Source organism: Gasterosteus aculeatus, chromosome 17 (assembly GCF_964276395.1).
Source record: "Gasterosteus aculeatus chromosome 17, fGasAcu3.hap1.1, whole genome shotgun sequence".
Taxonomy (NCBI): domain Eukaryota; kingdom Metazoa; phylum Chordata; class Actinopteri; order Perciformes; family Gasterosteidae; genus Gasterosteus; species Gasterosteus aculeatus.
Genome location: NC_135705.1, coordinates 19,868,330 through 19,892,092, shown reverse-complemented (window position 1 = coordinate 19,892,092; position 23,763 = coordinate 19,868,330). Strand labels below are relative to the sequence as shown.

Here is a 23,763-nt window from a genome sequence, read left to right as displayed (position 1 = left end):
TTTGATAAACCATTCTGATGGATGAATTGACATTGCGTATGGTATTTTATGCGGCTCAGAGTGGCAGAAAAATAAAACCACCCATTTGACAGAGTAACGTTTCCATTTACCGCAGTGTTACTGCAGTGTTACTATGGTTCTGTGGCAGATGTTTGATCCTAGTCATGTTCTGGATGTGTGAGATCAACTTAAGCAATTTGTTTAAGATTAAGATTAATATTTTACATGTTTTTAATGCCGCAGCTGCTTCTGGCAATGTAGCAAATGATGCCTCAGGGAGTCTGAACCTGATAGGTATTTAGATCAGCAGAAAACCACAATTAGCATGCTATTATTTTGCTGGGACAAAAAACATTTCGTTTGTATGCTGCTGCAGAATAAATAATTATAATGATAATGAATAATTCAAATTAATTATTAAAATGTTCAAACATGCGGCGGTAAAACAAGCTAAACTTAAGCTCCATTTAGAGCATGAATCTGTTCTCCTCTCTGGAGCTCTGTCCTCCTCCTTCTTCATTCAACGCTGTTTCTCTGTAATGAGTACTACTTGAAAAGTACAATACGAAAAGTACCTAATTAACTATTTTAGAAATACACAGTAGGAGTATACAAAAAATATGGACTTTGTTAAAGTTACAAAAGTGAATGTAGTTTGAGGCAGAAGGATGTAAGAGTTGGATAACAGAGTGTAATGTGTCGTATGCAGGCTAAGGGGGGGGGGCTCTTCCTTAAAGGCCTTAATGTACTAAGTGATGATAACTGGCAGTGATAGAGAGAGTGGATGAATTGCATTGATGTAGAACACGTAAAGTGTTAACAGAGTTCCAGGACGAGCTGAGAGCAGATCTAATGCGCCCCCCCCCCCCCCCCCCCCCCCTCTACTCCCTCAAGCTAAGACTTTCAGCAAGGCACTGCATCAACTAAGCCAACCCCATGGGACATCAATTCAATTTCAAGTGCTTTTAAACTAAGGACTAAGAGCAAGACCAGACATTATTATGAGCAAACGCGATCTCCTAATATTCCCCAGAAGTTGCTCTCAATCTAGCTAAAAGTAGTCGGTTCGAGACTCAAGGTTAAAAGTTCTCGACCAACTTTAAAAAAACAGTGATCGTATTCATACGCTTCAGAAGCTTTCAATGTGGGTGCTGTTTTTTAGAATGAATGCAGGATTTTAGTGCAAATCTCTGTTTTTCTGCAGCATAAGAGCTCACCTGAACTAAGTCAAAGCTTTAATTATAAAACTACTAATATATTTTAAAACCAAAGTTAGCAGGATGCTGCACGTCTCATAAGGTTTCAACAGATGTATGTAGTTTTGATGTACTTCTACTGTCTTCCACTACGTCCATCAGCTTGCATTTAGTTGTTACTTTAGCAATACATACAAAACAATGTCATCAGTTTATATACATATATATTCATATTTATATCTAAAGTAAATGCTGTATGGTGTGGAGGTGACTGGGGTCTTAAGCTTGTAAAATTCTCACTGAGATATTTAGCAGTACAAGAAATACAATCCATATAATTCCTTTTACCAGCCTCATATCAGTAACTAGATCCATTATTCCATCTTGACGTTTCAAATACTCGTTGCTGAATTTCTTTTACTTCAGGAAAGGAAGAGGAAATTCTTTTCCACCACAAACTGCACATTCTTTCCTAACCTTTAGTCTACCTTAATAAGCTCCACACAGCAGGGACCCTGATCCAGCAATCTGCGGTGCTGAATGTTCAAACTACCTCGTACAATCTGGAGAAACAGCTGCATGAAGTCTCTCGCGTTCCCTCACTCTCGTCCCATCTGCCTTCCTGCCTCTTTGTCTACCTGCCCCTTCTCTGCTTACAACTTAGCCACACTTCCTCAATACTTTTCATTGTGTTGTCTGGCTTTGCTTTTCGGTCCCTGTCCTCTCTTCCTGAGCCCCCCCCTCCTCCCTCCCCTCGTTCTCTCTCGGCGTCTCCCTCTCCTCTCGCTCTGATGCGAGTGCTGGCCTACTTTCAGACATGGCGAAGGGAGATGAGGCTTGCAGGCCAGACTCAGCTGCAGGGAGGACGAAAAACAGGCTCTGCTTCATTTATACACGTACAGTGTGTGTGTGTAACAGTATGCATCTCATTGCATATTAGTGACTGGACTGCGCGTGTGTGCGTGTGTGTGTGTGTGTGTGTGTAGGCTTGTGTGCTGCTGGCACAGTTGCACATTTTATTTATTTATTTTTGGCAGAGTGCTGTAATCGGAAGAGAAAGGCAGAGGACCAAGACAAGGCAACAGAGCCAGGAAGAATCTGCGTGTTTGTGTGTTTGTGTGTGTGTGTGTGTGTGTGTGTGTGTGCGTAAGGAAGGGGATGCACACGTAGTGCGGATGCCAGCCAGCTGCAGTGCAGTGCAGGGGCCTGTCCTGATGTAGTGTTCTGCTGCAGGCAAAGCTGCACATTGAAGGCCATGGGGGCCAGCGTCAGCTCCGGCAACGTCACGGCTGTAACCGCGCATGTGGGTAGGTGGTGCTTATGGTTGTTGTGTAGATGATTTTTTTCCAAACGACTGAAATTACCCAGAGCGGAGTTTTGTTGTGATGCAGTTACAGTGGGCAGGGCTCAGAGCAGAGAGGACGTCAGCTGGGAAATGTACTCACGTTGATGTGACGGTTTCCATTTGCTGCGGCACCTTCAGTTGTCTGTGAGATGAAGTCAAAGAAACAAACTTGTTTTTGGCTGGTTTTGCGCAGCATGAGATGTTGTCTCTACAGTAGGTCCAGCATGTGTTTAGCTTAGTTTAGCACAGTACAGATTGTAGTAACGAACACGCTATTCAAAGCACGGAATATGAACTGAGAACGGAACAAGACATTGGCAATTCCAAACAGTGCTCAGTGTTTTCAAACCTTGCGGGGGGGGGGCGAACACACCGGCCGCTGGGGGAAGATTTCTCACTCTTTCAGGGCCTTTCTCATCACTGTACGCAATATGTTATTCTTTTAATACAACGCTGTCAACTATTAATTACCCCTGAGAATAATTCTGTCCTCGTCTTTTTCCTCCAGATCGTCCCGGTGCCGTGACCAACCTGACCCACCGGGCGAGGCTGCGGTCTGGGGCGGGGCTGGACCGCGTTGAGTGGCTGCTACCTTTGGTGGTGGTTTCGGGTCTGACGTTCCTCTGCCTCCTTCTCCTGCTGGCTGTGCTCGTCTACTGGAGGTGGGTACAACAACATCAAGTGCTGTCGCCGGAGCTAACTGTGCAGGAGGCGGCGAAAACTGCGGCAGCCCTCATAGTTTCCCCTTAAGGGATTCAATGCCAAACGTGCCCTCAACTAGGCAGTTCTCAGCCCCCAGTAGCCGCCACAGGCCTCAGCATCCCGCTGAGAGGCCGGCTCGCTGCCCATACAACCCTACAACAGTTGCCGATCCACAAACTTCCAAAGTCAGGGTGGCCGTCGGTGATTCCTTCCAGCAGCAGATCGGCTTCTGGGCAGTTCACGCACCGGACCCTGCAGTGGATCCTGCATCGGACCCCTTCTCTTTTTGTGGTCTTACAACGTTCTGTGCCTATTGGGTGGACTGACACCGGATAAAATATATTTATTTCTCCTTGCCATCATGCTGCTAAACCAGTGGGAGAGCTGCATGCCCTGTTGGTGAGCAAATCATGTCTGAGGTGGACCTCAGATGGTTTGGACGTTACTCTGTGGCCTAATGCAGCGTCTCTCCCGAGGGTGCTGAGGCGCTTACGCATCAACCGGCGTGTTCAGCCTGCACAGTTTGACCCCCGTATCAAGGCCAATGTGCCCAATGTAGAAGTTCCTGCTTGCGTACGCTGGTCGCAGCAGCTCCTTGCCGGTTTATTGTGGGCCCCGGGAGGTCTGTGAACGCTCACATAAGGCGCCTGTCCCACTGGGGAGTGGAGGCCATTGGGTAGACATACGAGGCCAGCAGAATGAAGGGACACTCTACCAGGAGTGTCTTCACATCACGGGCAGTCCTGTGGTGGACACATGAGCCTCAGGAGGATCACTGAACACATTCACCACTGCAAGGTGAACGATGCCAACTCCCCCGCTACTTAGGAGGGTTCTTTGGCCAAATTCCTCTGCCTAAGCAATACGAGGTGGGTTTGTGTTCTTTAGCACGGCATCTGGCAGTCAGTGAGGAGGAAATAGAACAAAAGTCACGTATGTAGCTACGGTTCTATGAATCCTGGATGACCGCACTAGGACTGATAGACGAGGATCACCCAAGGTCAGAGGTGAAGATAATCCAGTGTTAAGTAGCCTACTGCCTCTGGCGGGCTTCCAGGATTCATAGAACCGTAGTTACACACGTAACTTGTGACTTAGATCTGTTCTATCTTGAGGACGGAGAGACATCTGTGGAGGATCTGAAACCAGCAAGCAGATCCGCTTGTCTGAGTTCTTGTTCAATGTGTGAGCTCCTGGCTCTGTCAGCTTTGTCCCATGTGACATGAATGCACCACGACGCCAGCTGTCTCCTACTAGGAAGTAGTTTGGGATTGACCGTTGTGTGTGTGTGTGTGTGTGTGTGTGTGTCAGGGTTGGTGTTACACAGAAGGAAGAAACTCCTCCATTCGTTGTTAGGAAAGCCTCCCTCCCTCCCTTTGTCCCTCCGTCCCGGGAAAGCCGTCCTCCCTCCCTCCGTCCCTCCGTCCCTCCCTCTGTCCCTCTGTCCCTCCGTCCCTGCGTCCCCTGTGCACTCGCTCTCAGTTCATGACAGCAGCAGCATGCAGCAGCCTCCATCCACTGCTTGTTCACCAGGATGAACACTCTCTGCTCTCTGCTCTGTATCAAATACAGGTAGGGAGGGTCTGGACACACACACACACACAGATAGATGAAGACTTTGTCGTTGTCACTGGCAGTAGTGGTAGTGGATAAGGACAATGTAGAGTGTCATTACTGTGAGTATGTTTAGTTTCATGTTGTTGTTGAAACAAGGCATTTGGCTGCGGTTTGTAAGAAAATGGAGTAAAAGTCAGTTGGTGTGTTTGTATTTAAAATGTTTGAAATACAAATTATTATCTGATGTCATGAACTGGTTTCAAGAAATCACTTTATGCAGCAATGTTTCTGTATCGCTGGTCAATATGGATTGAACATTTATTTTTCTCTATAATGAATTCATTGGCAGCTTCTACTCATTTCATTTACTATGTTCATGCTTTTAACTGTGTTCAGGAACATTAATTTGGCAAGTTGTGTCCATGTCTCCGCCTGGGGGGGAATTTTTTACCGAGTCAGAATTTTTACACTCAGAATGAACTGATACAAATGTTTGGATAGAAAGTCCGTTTGACCCACCAACACGTCTCAGACACCCTGTTTATCGGGGTCTTCCTTCTACCAGAGTGGTAGATGTTCCTACAATGAAAGAATGTCCCCAACAACAGTCCTGATGTGTCTGTGATATGATCCACGACAGCTTTGCATACCTACGAGACCCACCCTGATAGCTGATAAAGCCGGATGTTCCTCTATGAGTGTCTGCTGTTGGTCGGCTGATTACTACTTTAAAATCAAATCAAACGCTTTCATGGACAGGACCATTCAGAATACAGCAGTAGTAGATGATCAAACATCCTCTACACATCTAAATGTAATAATATAATGAATGAATTTATAACGTGTACATCTTATTTTGGTGTTGATTTCTTTGTGCCCACTGAAAAGTGGATGTGAATGTAGCTGTCCGTCCATTTTTCTGCGCTTACACGGGGTCGCATTCTGGGGGTTTCCAAGCCGCTCCCAGACCACCTGGAGGATTTGACACCTCCGGCGTGTCTCCTACCAGACGTTGACGTTCCCAAATAAACTCCGGTGGAAGGCGTCCAGGAGCTTAAGCAGCTCGGACATCAGGAGGGAACTCGGCGTTGAGGTGCCACTCCTTGTGTGAACGTAGCTGGTTCCCCTTTGTCTGAAGTGTTGTCTGAAGAAGAAGAAGAAGAAGAAGAAGAAGAAGAAGAAGACATCATTGCTTCCTTCTGCTGTATTTAAATTCCCACTTGTGTCTAAATGCCTGATGCAAATAGCAGCGTGTGACATCACCGTCACAGATTATGTGTCTGCTCCTGTCTGCACAGCGACAGCCAGCCTCTTCCTGTGTGTGTGTGTGTGTGTGTGTGTGTGTGTGTGTGTTTCACGCTTAGACACAAGTTACTATGAAAGACGTGCAGCTGGTTATTAGAATCGTAACGCTTGTGTTTGATTTGCTGGTTTGTAGTTTGTGTGTGAAGTTAATCTCTCTCCGCTTACACGGATGAACCTGCTGCTCGAGCCGCGTTGAGGTTTAAACTCTGCGTCTCTTTCTGTCAGACGCTGTTTCCAGACAGCTCACTTCTATGTGGAGGACATCAGTTCACCGAGGGTGGAACCCAATGAGACAAACCCCGTCTTTCACATTCCAGGTAACACACACACACACACACACACACGCAGCACGTCTCACATTCACCATGCGATCTGGATTTACTTTAGCGTGGCCAAATTAAAATGGTTTTAGACAAATTGCCATGTGTATACAAGGAGGTTTGAAACATGTTTTGTCACCAAAACATTTCAACTGAACAACAGGATGAGGATAAAATACTTCATTAGTGCCGCTCCCAGACTTGTTATCGGACCCATTTGAGACAATTCTGGTTGTGAAACAAACTATTCCCTTTAAAATTCATAGTGGGAAGTTAAAAAAGCTAATCCGACAAGTTTCAAAAGATATTTCTTTATCCTGATTTTATTTGTTAAGCATATGTTTTATGCAAAGTACAAAAGAAAGTCTGGAAGGGTTCATGCAGAGGAGTTTTTCTAGTATTAGCAAAGATGCTTTTGGATTACAAGCTCAGACTTGGTCTGCGGCCACATGAGAAACGGTGTCAGTGAGAAGGTTTAAATGGTGGGAGAGCGGCTGGGCCCAGTTCAGCAGTTTGTAGTAGAACGCTCAGGCAACAAAGCGGTTTCAGCTCTGTTCCTCGGCTCCTGGATTTGGATCCAAACCCGTCAAACCAATTTAAAGCTCATGGGGTCTCTTCACATTGGGCCTTGGCAGAGTCCAAAAGCCTCCTTTGAAACCAGGACCGGCGTGCCCGGCATGGCAGAGTCCAGCACTGAGCCGTTGAGCCGATGTCCGGTCCCCCCAGCAGGAGCACAGGCCCTCTGAGCTCCTCTACTCCACTTACCGTTCCTTTCATATCGCTGTGATTCCACAGGTTTGTTTTTGTACAACCTGTAGCTTTACAGACGTACGGAGGCTGAGTATCAGATGCGAATCCACTGCAGCAGACCGGCCATATGCTTGTTGTGTTAGTTGTCTCAACAAGCTCAGACCCAAAGCCTCTAACGTCCCATAATCCGGTTTAAGACCTTGGGCTGAATTTAAAACCTGCCGTCAGCCGCCACTTACCACAGACCCTCCTAGAGAAAAGACACCGACTCATTCTAGATGGATGATAAAATGCAGCTTATTTAATGAAATTCCAATTTGTTCAAAAAAACCAATGTAATGATTCCGTCACATTGCAGTTCCTCCGTCTTCTGGGAGAACGTCCCTTAAAGAGAAAACTGGAGCAGCTCTGCACAGACAAACCAGGCTTGAGAGCCTCGTTCCCTTTGGGGAGGGTATTGGGTTTGGTGAGACAGGCCCCTTTCTGTAGTTCTGTTGTCAAAATAAATCCAAATACATGGTTCAGTTCAAATGAAAAGATGCTTTTTTCATAACACGACCTAAACCAAAAAACGAGTGCCGCCGCAGCGTGAATCACACATATATTCAATTGAATAGAATCTCTATGTGGCCAAACCAGACGATTTAACCGCAGACGACCAGGGATATTTTCAAGGTCCATTGCTTATATTTTGGAGTAAGTCCATTTTCTACACAGGGGCGACGGTGGTGCATGGAGCAGAACCACAAGGTGGTCGGTTCAAACCCCGGCTGCTCCATGTACCATGTCTTAGTGTCCCTGAGCAAGACACCCAACCTCTAATTCCCTCCCCGGGCGCAATAACAAGTTACTGTTTCCTTTCTAACATCTCCAACCAGCCCCCCGATTCTCCTCTGACCCCTCACACCAACAAAGACTTTTTCTCAGCCGCTCACTGGATTTTTTCTCTTTTTGGGCCCAACCTCCGTAAACTGAAGGCATCGAGTTGCGGCCATGTGATTGGCTGATTAGCCATTTAAGTTAACAAGCAACTGACCAGGTGTACCCAATGAAGTGTCCGGTGAGTGCATATTACCACCTCACACGCCAGCAAACCTGGAACAAAAGGGCTCGGCAGGAGTTGATGTGGAGCTTTTCCTGCTGATGGTGTGATGGGCCGCGGCTTTGCTCATCAGCGACCGGAGAGAGGGGCGTGGCAGGTGTGAAACGCACACAGACAGACGTCTTCTAAAAGGAGAGGCGTTGATAGGTTGGGACGTAGCACGGACATATTACAGCTGTTTTAAACCATTGTGCCACACTGTCCGTGTATTCTGTCAAAGCATGAAAAGTTCTCAGTGGAGCCGATTGCTTCTTCCAGCCTGTGAACGCTCAGCAGCCGGCCCGTGTTTTACTGACACACAAATCATTTTGACATATTTGCATGCCTGAATGAGGGTCTCACAAGACACAAAGTGAAAGGCGGCAAATGTATGTTCACGTTAATATTTGATGAAGACTAAACCGAGGGAACGTTTCCCCTGTCGTGTGAGGATTTTCTGCCCTTTTCGCTAAACGGGCTTACATCCATCACGGTCAAGTTCAGCTGTTTCTGCTGAAGAACATCGACCAGTTGTTTGTATGCAGATGTGTAACGACTGCTGAAACATGCAGTTCTGTGCTGTCCCGCTAAAAGCACCTACAAGACGCATCCCGACCACCACGGGTGACTTGTCCTCCTCCTCTCTGTCAAAGCAGTGGAAATGAAATTCTACTGAACCTGAAGCATACTTGGCAGAGATCTTTGTCGGGAATGGAGTTACTACCAAAATAACTAATACATACAAACAAGAAGATGTGAGCATTTGACTCATTAAGTTGTATTTATTTACATACAATTTTAATTGAATTAAAACTATTTTAATAAAAGCCCTAAATACAAATCAAAGCAAGTTTTGCCTTCTCGGTTTGTCTTCCAAACATAAAAACAGCAGGTATCATCACATCTGTTGGGCTTTAATAAGGCATCTGTTGCACGCGTATTCATTTCAAGCAGAATAATGGATTAATAACAAAAAGGGTAAAAACACAACTTTGCTGTTCAGTGTGAAACCAAGTCAACATATTTTACTGTAGTTTTGTTGCGTGCCTGTTTTTCTAACCCAGTGATGAAACTTCTTTCAACAAGACCTTTTGTTACCTAAACATGGGGGCTATTTCAGCCCACCTAGAATGGGCCTAACAATGCACTTGCATACGATTCAATACAATACTGCTAAAGGAGATCAGAGAGAGCTGGAGACGAAACAAATATACAAAAACAGAAAAAATCGCCATCGCTGGCGCCATCTTGCATATGCCAAAAAACAAGGTACACCTGCGTTCACATTTTATTTTGAAAATATACCATGCATGTAACGAGTCAAAACTGACATCCTGATACAAGATGGTTATAGTTTACGATTATTACAATTAAAGTTAGAAGCGTGAGTATTTGACCAGTTGGGACTGAAAATGTGTTTTCTTAGGACTTGAGGTTAGAAAACAAAGAACTAGTTCCTGTTGACCCTGACCTCGTCTCTTCTTCGCAGACGACATGGACGCCATTCCAGTCAAGCAGTTCATCAAACACATCTCTGAACTTTATTCAAATAACCAACAACAATTTTCTGAGGATTTTGAGGTAAGCAAATACTAGGTCTATACTTTCTGCTTCTCACATCTCGGTAAATTTCGCTTATCATTTCAAAGCAATTGTGAGCAATTAACTGGGAGACAAGACAGTGCAGGAACCAGAACCTGGAGGCCTCTTTGTTCACTGCAACACACAATACAAATGTTTCAGACGGAAAGTCTCACGGTCATAAAAGGAGCCCCAATGTTCAGTAAATGTCACTGCAGAGGTCACCAGGAACATCGAGACCCGTCCTCTGCAGACATCCAGGGTTTTTTCTGGATTTTTAAGACACCTTGTGATTCCCCGACGCGTGCTGACATGTTATCAGAATGGCATTTGCTATCGGAATGATTTAGGTGTGTCCTTCCCCAGGAGGTTCAACGGTGCACTGCCGATATGAAGATCACGTCGGAGCACTCAAACCACCCTGACAACAAGCACAAGAACAGATACATCAACATAGTGGCCTGTGAGTACGAGCTACGTAAAACACCACAACATCGCATGCAAATGAGTTCTTATCGGATCTCTTTTGATTGTGCGTAAAGGAGAGTTGTGTGTCAATTATAGAGTAAACACGGACACACATGTCTAACCCACCCCCCCTACCAAGGACCCCTTAAGAACCTGGTGAATAATCTGGGATCAAGTTTTTCACCTTAACACTGTTTTGAATAGGCTTGTTAAAAGACCTAGAACAGAAGAAAGATTTGTATTTCATCCTTTGCCAATTTTGTAAGTTTACCCACTAACAAGAAATGAATGATCTGTTATTGTAATAGTAGGTTTATTTCCTTTTTTTTTTTAAATGAATCAATTCATATCATATAAACGTTTTTAATGGATTCACTTTTGATTGTGTGAATAATATTTGATCCCTTAGCAAAACATGACTCAGTAGTGGTGGAGAAACCTCTGCTGGCTGCTGGTCAGCAGGTTTGAGCGTCTCAGGAGGGATTTCAGTCCACTTTGCAGATCCTCTCCCAGGCTGTCGCTTGGCATTAAGGTCTGGAGACTGGCTACAGGACACTCCCACGGCCTTAATGGGCTTCTTGTTTTGGGTCACTGTCGTGGTAGAAGAGCCCTCCACAAGTAGCAAAATTAGAAGGGATCAAATGATGACGTTCGAATGGTTTTCCTCACTGTGTATGATGCCATTCCTGTGCTTTATTACGCCTCATGAGTTGATACCATTTGTTAAAATATAACCGTTTGTTATGACTGAAATTAAGGAAAGTAATCAAATCCCTCAAATTTCAAGCCATATGTGCATGTAACGCCAGGACTGTTTTGAGATATTCTTCCCATTGCAATCTCTTTAGCAGGAACCAACATAAAAGATTTATTTATTTACTGGGATTTTTTTTTTTTTTTTACCAAAAATGTTCTCGCCGTAACTACTGAAAGCACGTCAACACTGACGGTGGAGCAGGGGAAGAGCAAGACTAGGCCACTGCACTATTAGAATGAGAAATGGTTGTGGTTTCCTCCTCAGACGACCACAGCAGAGTGAAGCTGGTGCCGCTGGCCGGGAAGGACTCCAAACACACCGACTACATCAACGCCAACTACGTGGATGTGAGTTCCTCCACAATACGGAGATGATGACTGAGATAATAAATGCAAAACAATCAGGAATCCAGAGTTATATTATAGATACTGGCTGAAGTTTTAGAAGAACTTTTACTGTAGTAGTTTCATGACGTTCTTTGTGTGAACCAGTTGTTCCAGAGGTAATAATCCGCCTCTGTCATCACTTAGGGTTATAATAAGCCCAAAGCCTACATCGCAGCTCAAGGACCCCTCAAGTCCACCTTTGAGGACTTTTGGCGGATGGTGTGGGAGAAAAATATCTGCGTCATTGTCATGATCACCAACTTGGTGGAAAAAGGAAGGGTACGTTTTAACATCTGGCTGTTTAAAGAAAGGTTAAAACAGTTTGACTTTTGTCTGAGTGTCCTTTCAACAATTTGGGTTCATTTATTGTACTGTAACAGATAGCTTTATATTTTTAAAATACCCCTCATTGTTTTGGAGGGTTAGGCGGTAAGCTGGTCATTGACAGTCCAAAAAAGTGCTGCGTCTGCTGTTAAAAAGGGTCAGATGTTTGTACATCCGTTTACCAAATTATTTTCAGTCCCTTTTTATTAATTTGGTTTAGCCCCAGAGGGAATCGTCCCACAAAACAATGCATGTATTTCATCCGTTTCATCCTGTATATTTTCACTGTTGAATTTGCCCTACAGAGAAAATGTGACCAGTACTGGCCAACAGAGAACAGTGAGGAGTACGGCAACGTGGTAGTCACCCTGAAAAGCACCAGAGTTCGTGCCTGTTACACCCTTCGCCGCTTCATGTTACGCAATACTAAAGTCAAAAAGGTGAGAATGAAAGCAAAATAAAGTTGGACATCTGTTTGTTTAGTGTTTTCAATATTCCTCATATGTAAAACGGACGGAAAAAGACGGAGTAGCACATGCCCATATTAAAAAATATATATATATTAAAAGGGTCCTTCCATTTCGCCAAAGTGAAGCTTATTCCTCCTCTCGTCCTTCTTCTGTGTGTAGGGCGGGAAGGGGAAACCAGAGGCGTGGGCCCTGAATGAACGCACCGTCCTCCAGTACCATTACACGCAGTGGCCCGACATGGGCGTCCCGGAGTACACGCTGCCCGTCCTCACTTTTGTCCGTAGGTCTTCGGCCGCCCAGATGCCTGACATGGGACCAACGCTTGTCCACTGCAGGTAGTGCGCCGCTTTCACTTGACTGAAGCTACATGCATGCTGTACATGCTACACACATTAGGACAAGGAGAAAAATGTGGTTGAAATGGGAATATGGGATATCAACATAATAAATGTAAATTGTAAAGACATTGTGCAATTAAATGTAAAATTAGATTTGCAGAAGAATAGACAAAACAAAGTGCACAGGTAAAGACACACTCTACACAAGTGTGTCTCCTGTGTTGTGTTGCAGTGCCGGAGTGGGTCGGACGGGGACGTACATCGTGGTAGACGCCATGCTGCAGCAGATCAAAGACAAGAGCACGGTTAATGTACTCGGCTTTCTCAAACACATACGTACCCAGCGCAACTACTTGGTCCAGACTGAGGTTCGTATATCGGTTTCTGTGTGTGTGAGGAAAATGAGAAATGAGATCGCTGCCCAATGTGACCTATGAAGAGTAACTCGACCCCCAATCCAGCATCTGAGCGGAATATCAATGTAAACTTGTGTATTCAAGTCTCAATGTTAACATTTAGTATTTGAATTTGACATACTGTCACATAACTTTCATGAAGTCTGGTGTTTGGCAGCAGCTTTTGTGTATCGGTTCTGTTCAGTCTATTTATCTGTATAAATACCCCATATTGCGTCCTTTTAGGGGGTACGTATGTTTTTAACCCTTTGCAGAGGTAGAACCCCAACTCTATACTTTTATTTAATTGCAAAATTGCTGTTGCATTGTAGATCTATTGCGCACCAAAGGCCATCTTTGCCTACCAATTGCTTTTTTCCCTTTAACCTCTGGCACCATTTGGCTTGTCCAGGAGCAGTACGTCTTTATCCACGATGCCTTGATGGAAGCCATTGTGGGGGAGGAGACAGAAGTGACGGCCAGCCAGCTTCACAGCTACTTCAACAGCATCACGGCACCAGGACACAGCGGAGGGACACATCTGGAGAAGCAGTTCCAGGTAAAGGGAACGTGATATTCATTCCACGTTTAGCATTAGCATTTAGCAGGTCTTAGATCGTGGGGATCCCGAAGCTTCTAAAGCAAATAAATATGCAGGTTCCTCCTCAAAGCAAATGCTTATACAAAAAACACAGCTTTATCTATTTTTAGTCATTTTCTTTTTGGTTATTTTAGAGAGTATTAGTATTCCCAGCTTCAGGTTTTCATTTCGGATCTCTTTTGACGTGGAGGGAGTCTTCTTGAAGAGGTTTATTGTGAAAACGTCTCTCAAACAGCCCCGTTCTTCTCTCTGTGCCTTTCAGTTGGTAACACGGCGTAACGGCAGATTCATGGAATGCAGCGATGCTCAGAAGGAGTGCAACAAAGAGAAAAACCGAAACTCCTCCGTGGTGCCATGTAGGTCTCACGCCGCTGTTCAGACCTATTCAGTTAGAAATGAAGCCGCCTGCAGACGCATTCATATTTCCACCAGTAGGACTTAATAACTGGCGGGAAAAAACGACTTAGACTGTGATCTTTGCGTTTAGAGTGTCTGCATTATAGAAGAACAGCTATTTTGGTGCTGTTCTCTACAGATAGATAATTATTGAACTCATTAATGGGATTTCATTTGATACAAGTTTCCTTCCGGGATTCAACGTACGTTTTTTTCTGCAAATGAGTTGTGTTAGTTAGTCGTAGTTAACAGCAAAGACTCCCGAATGCTCTGTGGTAATCAGTTAACACCCTGAATTACCTCGTGCATTTAAATACTATTCAAGTAAAATTACTTTTTCAGAAACTCAAAAATACGGTTTTAAATGTCTAGCTCTCAAACCTGTGGGAAAAATCTACTTAACATATATTTGTTGTTTTACCAACATCCTCTAATGTCACTAAACTCCTGTTTCCAGAATAACAGAAATGATTCCGTTAGCTTTTAAATCTTTACTTGTCGCCATTTCCGTCTTAATGACTGGTGAGATAAGACGGCTCATCTTAAGCCAACGACTGTCTACACTCAACGAATAGCAGCAAAAAGATGAACAAATGCACACATGGTGGCCTCGCCGCGCGACTGCTCTGTTCTACTAATGCCCCTCCTGCACCCCCCCCCCCCCTCTCTCTCTCTCTTTGAGCAGCGGAGCGAGCGAGGGTCGCCCTCGCACCTTTGCCCGGCATCGACGGCACCGATTACATCAACGCCTCTTACGTCATGGTCAGCACATCCGCTTCTTCTGTCAATCACTGGTCTCTCCGGTCTTCTCTTGACGTTTCCCTTCAGAGGTCACAGGTCATTGAGACAAAATACTCAGTCAGCGTCAATGGTTTGGTTCCATCCCTCTGTTATCCACAAAGGACCACGTGTTGTCCCTCATAGTAGAATAATAATCATGACAAAAGCTGCCGAGGGTCAGCAGGACCAGCGTCCAGATAAAACCACGGTGCACAAAAACCTGCAAGTCGAGGCAGCACAGAATCGCAATGGGGATCGAGCCCATGACCAACTGATGAAAGTGTTGCAGTATTTACAGACTGACAACATTCCGCCAGGGAGAGAAATGCAGTATCAAAGATTTAGTCTGTTCCACACACACACACACACAAGGGAGCTACGCGCACAGTTCTGCTGGTCCAGACTGCTGAACCGGGACTGAGATCTTTATGTTTAAGAACCGGATGAATGTGAGGATATAATGTTTCGTAATAAAAAAAACAGGCACTATACCTTTAACGGGGCTCTCCAATGAGATTAAAGCAGCAGAGGCCGAGATACACCGGCTTTAGGTCATGACTTCACCTTTTACAACTCGTATTGATGTACAGATCTGGGTCCCGTTGTCGTGGATGGTTTTCTAGGTAACCATGGAGACCTCGACTGCATGACCCAGTTTGTGATACAAGACTTTCTTGTGCGATGATGAGCCGATGATTTAATCGCCATTAACAGTATGTGTTTTCACAGCGTAACTAACCTGTTCTGGTTGTTTGTTTGTTTGTTTCACAGGGTTACTATCGGAGTAATGAGTTCATCATTACCCAGCATCCTCTGCCCCACACCACAAAAGACTTCTGGAGAATGATCTGGGACCACAACGCACAAATTATTGTTATGCTGCCTGCCAACCAGGGCCTGGTAGGAACACACACACACACACACACAGTCTGCCACTTTAACATGCTCGTGCACACCTGCTCAGCCTGTGTTTAAAGTATCATTGATCACACACTCGCGTGGTGTCTCACAGCAAGTAATATCCAGTAATATTCATATTCTTCTATTTTCTAACCTTCCATACTGTGTATTTGTTTGTAAATTGATTTGTGTTATATTTCCTGCACTGTGTTTATTTGTCCCGTTGTCCAAGGTCTCATTGTCCAATATTATGCAGCAGCCGCCATGTCAATTTGCTTGTATATCCAACATACTTTGGGAATAAATGTTCCTGATTGCTGGTTTGCACAGACTGTAAGATCGGAAGCGAGGGAGTGCAGAAACCACTTCTTTTGTTGCCCTTAGGGGGGCCGTGCTGAATGTGTAAGTCTGTTTTGGCGGAGTGGGGAGGACGGCTGCATGTTAAGCAGGTTGTATAAAGCCCCAGGTGGCTCCAGATTCCGCTGCGTGAAATAAGTGTCCCTGTGCACAAAAAATGGAATCTAACTACTAAGAAGCATCCGTAAAGGACTCTTCCAATATGATTGGTTGTTGACCGGTCAGTGAATTTATAATTATTAAAACACAAATTTGATTAGATGAAGCCGAGAGCACCCGAATCCAGTTGTATTGATTCTATTCTATAAGGGCTGTTTGGCATTTCATGTACTGCCAGAGCCAATTTTGGTTTTATTGATCGTCCCGCAGACGGCTGACACATTATAAGTGCGTGAAAGAAATAAGTCGTGGTAGTGCAACCGTCATATCCTGTTTGATTGATTCGAATTGTTCAAAGTTTTTGTCTGTTTCGTATTAGTCGTATTATCTCAGGACCTACGCGTGGTCCCAAAGTCAGGACGGGCACGGCCCTTATTTTAGGAACTTATTGAGGAACGCCTGTGTGCTCTCGCGCAGGCCGAGGACGAGTTTGTGTACTGGCCCCGTCGGGAGGAGGCCATGATCTGCGAGGCGTTCACCGTCACCCTCATTAGCGAAGACCGACTCTGCCTGTCCAGTGAGGAGCGGCTCAGCATCCACGACTTCACCCTGGAGGCCACACAGGTTCCTCGCTGTGTGCGAGTGTGTGGCTGTGAGCGAGAGAGAGGCGACTGGACCTTCTGCTCATGAGGAGAACGACAGAACGCGCACAGAGTTCTACACATTCTTAACCGTAGCTCCTGTTTTCTTTTGAGTGAAGCTTAATGCCAAAACATCATATTTTTTATCGTTCCAGCGCACACGTTAGGGTTGCTTAGTAACGGCCCGAGCGCCACACGACAGCCACTTTTTCAACACAAAACGGCCCCTATTACAGTCACGAGCCTTTTCCTAATGAAACGGTAAATTATTTGATAAGATCCCTTTTTTTGATGCCAGTTTTTCTCCCCCCACACGTCTCACGAGCAGAAGGTCGCCGCGTTTGGTGGGAAGCTGCCGTCATTTGGATGAGTCGGAGGCCACGCTTCCCTTGCGTGACCTCGCTCTCTCTCGTCTGTCCACCAGGACGACTACGTGCTGGAGGTTCGTCACTTTCAGTGCCCCAAGTGGCCGAAGCCCGACGCGCCAATCAGCAGCACCTTTGAGCTCATCGACATCATCAAAGAGGAGGCCGCCACCCGCGACGGACCAACCGTCGTCCACGACGAGTCAGTCACGCATTTCATGCACTTTCATACGCTCTTAAACACGACTGCGAGGTGTGAATGGTGGATCCAATGGGTCCAGTTTATTACATTAGAGTTGGAAATGGAGGGATGAGGGGAACTAAAGTTATTTATGTGATATGTTGACATATGCTTCCGGCCTCGTACCATCAAACCTCTTTCATCTCCTTATTAATTAAGCAAATAAAATGTAACTTACCACCTGGTGGCTCCAAATTTACCCAGAAACCCCTTCATCTAAAACTCCACTGACCAACAACTGAGCCGCGTAGAATCAAAAGGAAAAATGAGGTTAGGTGCCCGCAAAACATGGATCTAAAAGTGTTCTGTCATAAGAAAGACCACCGTATTTCGCTCTGGTGGCTGTTAAAAAGCGTTTGCTTCCCCCCCAAGTGAAATACTGTTAATTAAAACACACTTTGTGTGCTCAGGTCCTGATAAACAACAGAAGAACAACAGGTCCCCCGGGTCCTCATGAATGCGGTTGCTAACCCTAATATTAGGTAGCTCCCGACCATAAGCTGAATATGTGTTTGTGAGCATTAACGGGGCGTGTGGTGAGGAAAGACGCATCTGACACGTCGCTTTACTTCCAAACAACAAGTGACAGCCGCACTAAACCCCCCCCCCCCCCCCCCCAGAAAACGGCCCAATTAAACATAATGAAAGTGTCTCCGGTATTGACGGACATTAGTGGTCCTGAACGACGCTCTGATCCAGCCGCTCCGCTCGTGTAAAAGTAACGAGACAAAGTAACGAGACTAATTGGGCCCTTTGCGCGGTTGCCGTGGCGCCGGCCGGCTCGCAGCACATTCGACGTTCGTTTGGCGGCTCGTCCTAATCTTCTGCACAATGCTTATCCAGCCAGGCGTGGGTTGTTAGCCGCGCCGCCGACAGGGCTGCTAATGGAGGAGGAGGAGGAGGAGACCCTCACGTTGTGGAGGCGTCCTCCAGGGAGCGCCGCGCTGGGCCGAGCTGTCGTCCTCGGGTTGTGTTCCCTTGATGATAAGTCTTTAATCTCTCCCGAATCGGTGAGTGTCTTCACACTTTCGGCTGAGCTGCTTGTCTGAGAACGACTCAAAAGACGGGTGACATGAAGTTTTCCGCAGAACCCCAAAGCGGGAAATCAGAGCTATTCTCCTGTCGCCAAGGGATTCAAATTGCCGTCGGCAGAAAGGATCGTCGGAGACAGAATGGGGGGAAAAAAAAATAGCATTTGTCAGTTTGGGACCATTTAGAAGAGGTTGGATCGTGATTTCCATCCACGAATGGACACCAAACATCGAGGGACGGTACGATGTTCCTACGTCATCAAAGGACGGCGTTTGTGAACGTCTGACCCGTGTGTCCCGGCAGGTTGGGAGGCGTGTCGGCCGGCACGCTGTGCGCCCTCTCCACGCTGTCTCGGCAGCTGGAGCACGAGGGCGCCGCCGACGTCTATCAGGTGTCCAAGATGATCAACCTCATGAGGCCAGGCGTCTTCACAGACATCGTGAGTACGACCTGTGCAGCGGGTCTGATGGTTCTGATCCTTACCTTGGAGAACAGTAACCGTGTGTTTCTTTTAGATTTCCACGATATTTACGTGATTACTGAAAATAAATGTCTTTTATTACGTTTCGAGGTTCTCAGATTGTATAGTAGGTGTGGTGATTTGTTAAGTCACCGTCGAGTTCTAGTTCTCGAGGTAGAAGTAGATTCGTCACGTTCTCACCTTCTCCTCTCTGTCTGTGTGTGATGGCTCCGTAGGACCAGTACCAGTACCTCTACCAAGCTCTGCTCAGCCTAGTCGGCACCGGGGAGACCGGCTCGTGTTTTCTGTCCAGGGACACTAACGGGACCAAGGCGTCCATGTCCGAGCAGCCTGACCAGGCAGAGAACATGGAGTCCCTGGTCTGAGGGGGGGGGGGGCGTGGAGCCGAGTGGAGCTCAGGTCTTGTGGGTCCAAACCCCCCCTGCGAGGTCTCTGAGGCACTTTGTGAACCATCGAGGAACTATTGTGAACAAGACTTTTTGAGGCCTTTTTGCCAGACTCTCGGTTAAAACGAATAACCTGATTACTTTTTTACACTGATAAAAAGTTTTTGATATTTATTTTTTTTCTGCCATTTTATGTCTTAATGTTCTCCTACTGAAAGGTTTGCACCTGCATCTTTGAGTTCCACGACGGCGTCAGTAGGCAACGAGAAACGCTCTACAGTCTCTTCCTGTTTGCACAGTGTCACTGCCTACGCACTCGCTTTCTCTCTGCTCTTTCTGCTCCACATTCCTTATTAAATCAACTGCTTCTGTGAAGGACATTGTTCTGCTGCCACCTACCAGTGGAGAGAGGAAGAGGCACCGGCTCTGTTCTGTCCTCCTCCTCCCTGCTCATCCATCACCAGGACCCACGACCCGGGTCCTCTCGCCACAGACGAGTAGTGCTTGTTTTCTAAAAGTAGTTTCCTCCTCATCGTTTGTCTCTCGCCTTCTTCTCGTCTGGTTTTCTCGTCACCCTCCCTCGTATTAGCAAGTCACACCCATGTTGGAAATACCTACGGTGGAGTAATAACTGCTACTGTGAAATGTTCTTATTGTTTCTTTGTATAATTCACACTATGCTTTTTAGTATATGGAAATACTGTATGTATACATATATAAATATATCCTTATCATAATAACTTTGTGATTTTTGTACATGTCCTTTGTGGCCTCCGGCCTCCAGAATCACAGCTGATTCTCAGCCGCCTGGAAGCGGTCCTCTACGTTCTTGTATGCTGCTACGTCATCTCAACCAACACACACACACACACACACACACACCGCGGGGGGGGGGGTTCCAATATATTTACTACAACAAACGATGGCACAATATCACGTTGGCTCTCTTTGAATTTGCGTTAACGTCCTGACAGACGAGGCCAGTTTGTGGAGCGCTCACTTCACGCACCCGTATGTCTCTTTACAGGGTTGAATCGGTGTGATGGAAAACGAGCTCTATGCAACCAGTTGGTTACGGTTCAGAAATGTGAAACAGGGTTTAAAACGGTCTCCGGGTTCTCAGTGTTTGTCCAGACTGACCAGAACCGCCACAGCGGGTCGACATTTTAAATCTGAGTCTTTATCCTTTCACTTGATGTGCTGACGTCGTCTGGACAGAGTAATTACTGCTGAATAAGCAGTAAATTCCTTTGCTGTAAAGGGGGGGGGGGTTCATCTTCTCTGCGTGACACACCACATCTTTGATCACGCGTGTGGTGTGAGAATGGAAATCAGACGATTTTCCCTCCATTCACCAACTAGAGTCTAATAATCGCTCGCAATGAGCCGCTACATTTAAATATGGTAAACTTGTTAAGAGCTGGTTTGTAAACACGCATGTTTTTGATTTATCAATTATTCATCTCGTCTCCCGTCTGCAGGTCCTGTACTCCCATATTTAGGGTGGATGGAATAGAGCGGCTGCAGCGATGGTGTTCCATGACACAGCATTTCCCGTAGCGGCGAAAACGGTCCCAGTCCTCGTTTGTAACGTTCCAGAATGTCGAGTCACTAAAAGTGCACATTCACTAATTGAGATTTTGTTTTCCTTTCTCGCTTCGAAGCGACTTGACGAGGTGTAAGTAGTTCATCGATTGGTCTTTATAACCGTTTCCAAGCCCGATTCTGCAGCTCGACGCTACAAGTGGAAACCCGAGCGAGACAGATGTCACTCACCTGAGCTGACTCATTTACACCGGCTCCTTTTCTCACGTTTCCACCCACCGCTGGTTTTAGTCATCGTAAAAACCAACCCAATTACTCCACTACTACCGTAAACGTGTTTAGTTGTCACCGAGGTCGGCCCGCTGCGACGTGGCCATCGCAATGATACATTTATACTCAGACCAAAACTAAGATAATATTAGTCTATGTCTTAATAATCCGACGACTCCACAAAAAAAATCGACAGGCTCGTCCTTTGATTCATGATGAATTCGTCGCAGGTGCCAAACGCGGCCTCCCAAACTGTTGCCCTTCTCAACAAACCCTAACGGACAGACGGGTTACCTTAAGCCTTCTTACGTTGCACGTTGGTTTCTGTCAGCGATTTCTAGACGCAAACATCCACAACGTCTTTCTGTGGCGTCGATGACGTGAAATCACACCTTTTTTTTTTCACACAGCACAAAAAAGACAACGGGTTGGAAGCGAGGGGGGCAAATGTATTTTGATCTTTACCAAAGACTTGAACGCTCCTTGTGTAGAAAAAGACTTTTCCTCTTCCCTCGTCTCCGTCGTGTCAAACGTCTCCTGTTCCTGCCGGTTTTCCTTCTCTTCTTTTATGAAACAGACACTTCAGGCGCGAGCGGCTCGTCGCGCTAGTGTTGCTTTCAGTTGCCAACGGGACGATACGTTAACTCAGGGGAACTCTATCCACGCCTGTATAACGACGCAGTGTGACATCGCCCGGTGTGTAACGCCGACGTGACCGCTGCATCCATTTGGGATCTCCGATCCCTCGAAGCCCAGCGAGGTGCAGACGGGAAGCCGCCGCTCGGCGGCACGGATCCGCATGTTGAATGTACATATTTCAGAATTCCTGCTTTTCTAAACGCTGGCGTGGCCCGTGACCTTCAGACCTTTCTGTCTCCATATTCAACCTATTGCGAGCACCGCGGTCATTCTGAATGAAGAGTTGTTTGTGTTGCTCAGTGCACACACACACACACACACACACACACACACACACACACACACACACACACACACACACACATAGAAATGTACATATCTTCTGTTGCCTCTGTGACCAGACGTCGTCTGGAAACTCTATGTATTGACTGTGCGGGAGGATATGTTTAGAGATTATACCGTTCCATCCCAAAACGTAGGACTTTTACCATATTGACAAGATGTGGTAAAAAACGCTTAAGACTTGTAACACAAAGCTCTACTTGGTTTCCAATCCGACACACGTGGGGTTGTTTGTGGTGGTTTGTGTGCAAGCCGGGTGCATCCAGCTTGTGCTCATCATCACCCTCCAGGTTCCAGCTGCAGACCCCCCCCCCTCGATGTTCAGCCAGTGGAGGTGATTGTGTTGCCTGGTGTGAGCGATAGAATAACTCCCTCTCTTACGAGTCAAAGTGATTTCCTCACACTGAGCCGTTACGGAAAGGCGGCTGTCGTTTCTTCTTTTGACAAATAAATATAAGATGAAAAGATAGATTTTTTTTGTCGGGGGGGGGGGGGGGGGGGGGGGTTGGTTTGTTTTGTTGGAAGCTGTATCAAAGCATTCTATGTTCGTGTTATTTAATATGTAAATTGCTATACACGAAAATAAAATATGGGTTTTGATGTAATTTTCTGAAATAATTTGTGTGATAATGTTCTTTTTCTGAAAGCTCTCTTACTGTTGGACATCTACTTTGCTCAAAAAAAAATAAAAGGAACAATTTTTTTTATCAGGGTATGGCATGAATTCAAATGCACGAGGGCAGAGGGGGTTCTTAATCAGATTCAGGTGCGTTGGAGTTGATGTAATTAACAACAGGTGCACTAGAGGGGCAGCGACGAGACAACCCCCAGAAGAGGACTGGTTTCACATGCGGACGCCAAGTTCCTCCCTCGTGATCTCTTTCCCTAGTTTCTGCTGCTTTGTGCAAGAAGGAGCAGGTGGAGCACCTCCTGCCCAAACAGTCAGAAACAGACTTCATGAGGTGGCCTCAAGGCGCGGCGGCGTCCTGCAGCGGGCCCTGCGCTCGCTTCCCAGCGCCGTGGAGCCACATTGGCATTCGCTCTGGAGCACCAGAACGGGCACGCCAGCGCACTGTTAACAGATGAGCGCAGGTTCACCCTGAGCACCCGTGATGGACGTGAAAGGGTCTGGAGAAGCCGAGGAGAACGCCATGCTGCGGCAACGTGGTTCAGCGTGACCTGGTGGGTCAGTGATGGCGTGGGGAGGCGTATCCATGGAGGGACGCGCGGACCTCCACCGCCTAGAGAAACGGAGAACATATGAGTAACAACACCCCCCCTGGAGATTTAATAAATGACAATGATTTGAATACTTTATACATACGAGTCCAGACAAGGATGCATATTGGGAAAGGACCTCTCAACCATTTAGCAGGTGACTTCAGATAAATCCCTTAGCGGAACCCCCAGGGCGCCACTACGGCTGCCACACTACTCTCACTGTGATGTAAAACCATGAGTTAACAAATGAAATGTAAGTCGATTTGGATAAAAGCGTCAGCTAAATGACATGTGATGTAGAATCCATGCTCCGAGTCAGCGAGACAAACTGTGAAGCTTCTGAAGAAGTTCAATATTAACACTGTAATAAGTCCTATTCCATTACTATAAACTACAGTATAATACAACCAGTAGCATAACGTCAACGTGTTTCCTGTTTAAGCAAGTCGGAAAATGTGACCGACACAACGCTTTTATTGTGAAGTACAGCGT

General features: G+C 46.1%; 1 protein-coding gene across 1 annotated transcript in view; it reads left to right on the top strand.

Annotated features, from left to right (window-relative positions):
* The window catches only part of LOC120835361 (receptor-type tyrosine-protein phosphatase gamma-like), a 208,674-nt gene extending 188,683 nt beyond the window's left edge, over positions 1-19,991 (top strand). The window contains exons 13-29 of the mRNA XM_078091719.1: positions 3,050-3,203; positions 6,331-6,422; positions 9,746-9,837; positions 10,204-10,300; positions 11,327-11,409; positions 11,593-11,727; positions 12,078-12,212; positions 12,402-12,577; positions 12,813-12,948; positions 13,388-13,534; positions 13,839-13,932; positions 14,658-14,734; positions 15,524-15,652; positions 16,586-16,732; positions 17,174-17,316; positions 18,691-18,826; positions 19,084-19,991. Coding sequence (XP_077947845.1) covers positions 3,050-3,203; positions 6,331-6,422; positions 9,746-9,837; positions 10,204-10,300; positions 11,327-11,409; positions 11,593-11,727; positions 12,078-12,212; positions 12,402-12,577; positions 12,813-12,948; positions 13,388-13,534; positions 13,839-13,932; positions 14,658-14,734; positions 15,524-15,652; positions 16,586-16,732; positions 17,174-17,316; positions 18,691-18,826; positions 19,084-19,233 — 2,123 coding nt within the window. The 3' untranslated portion in view covers positions 19,234-19,991. The remainder of the gene's footprint in view (positions 1-3,049; positions 3,204-6,330; positions 6,423-9,745; positions 9,838-10,203; positions 10,301-11,326; positions 11,410-11,592; positions 11,728-12,077; positions 12,213-12,401; positions 12,578-12,812; positions 12,949-13,387; positions 13,535-13,838; positions 13,933-14,657; positions 14,735-15,523; positions 15,653-16,585; positions 16,733-17,173; positions 17,317-18,690; positions 18,827-19,083) is intronic.
* Positions 19,992-23,763: the final 3,772 nt, after the last annotated feature.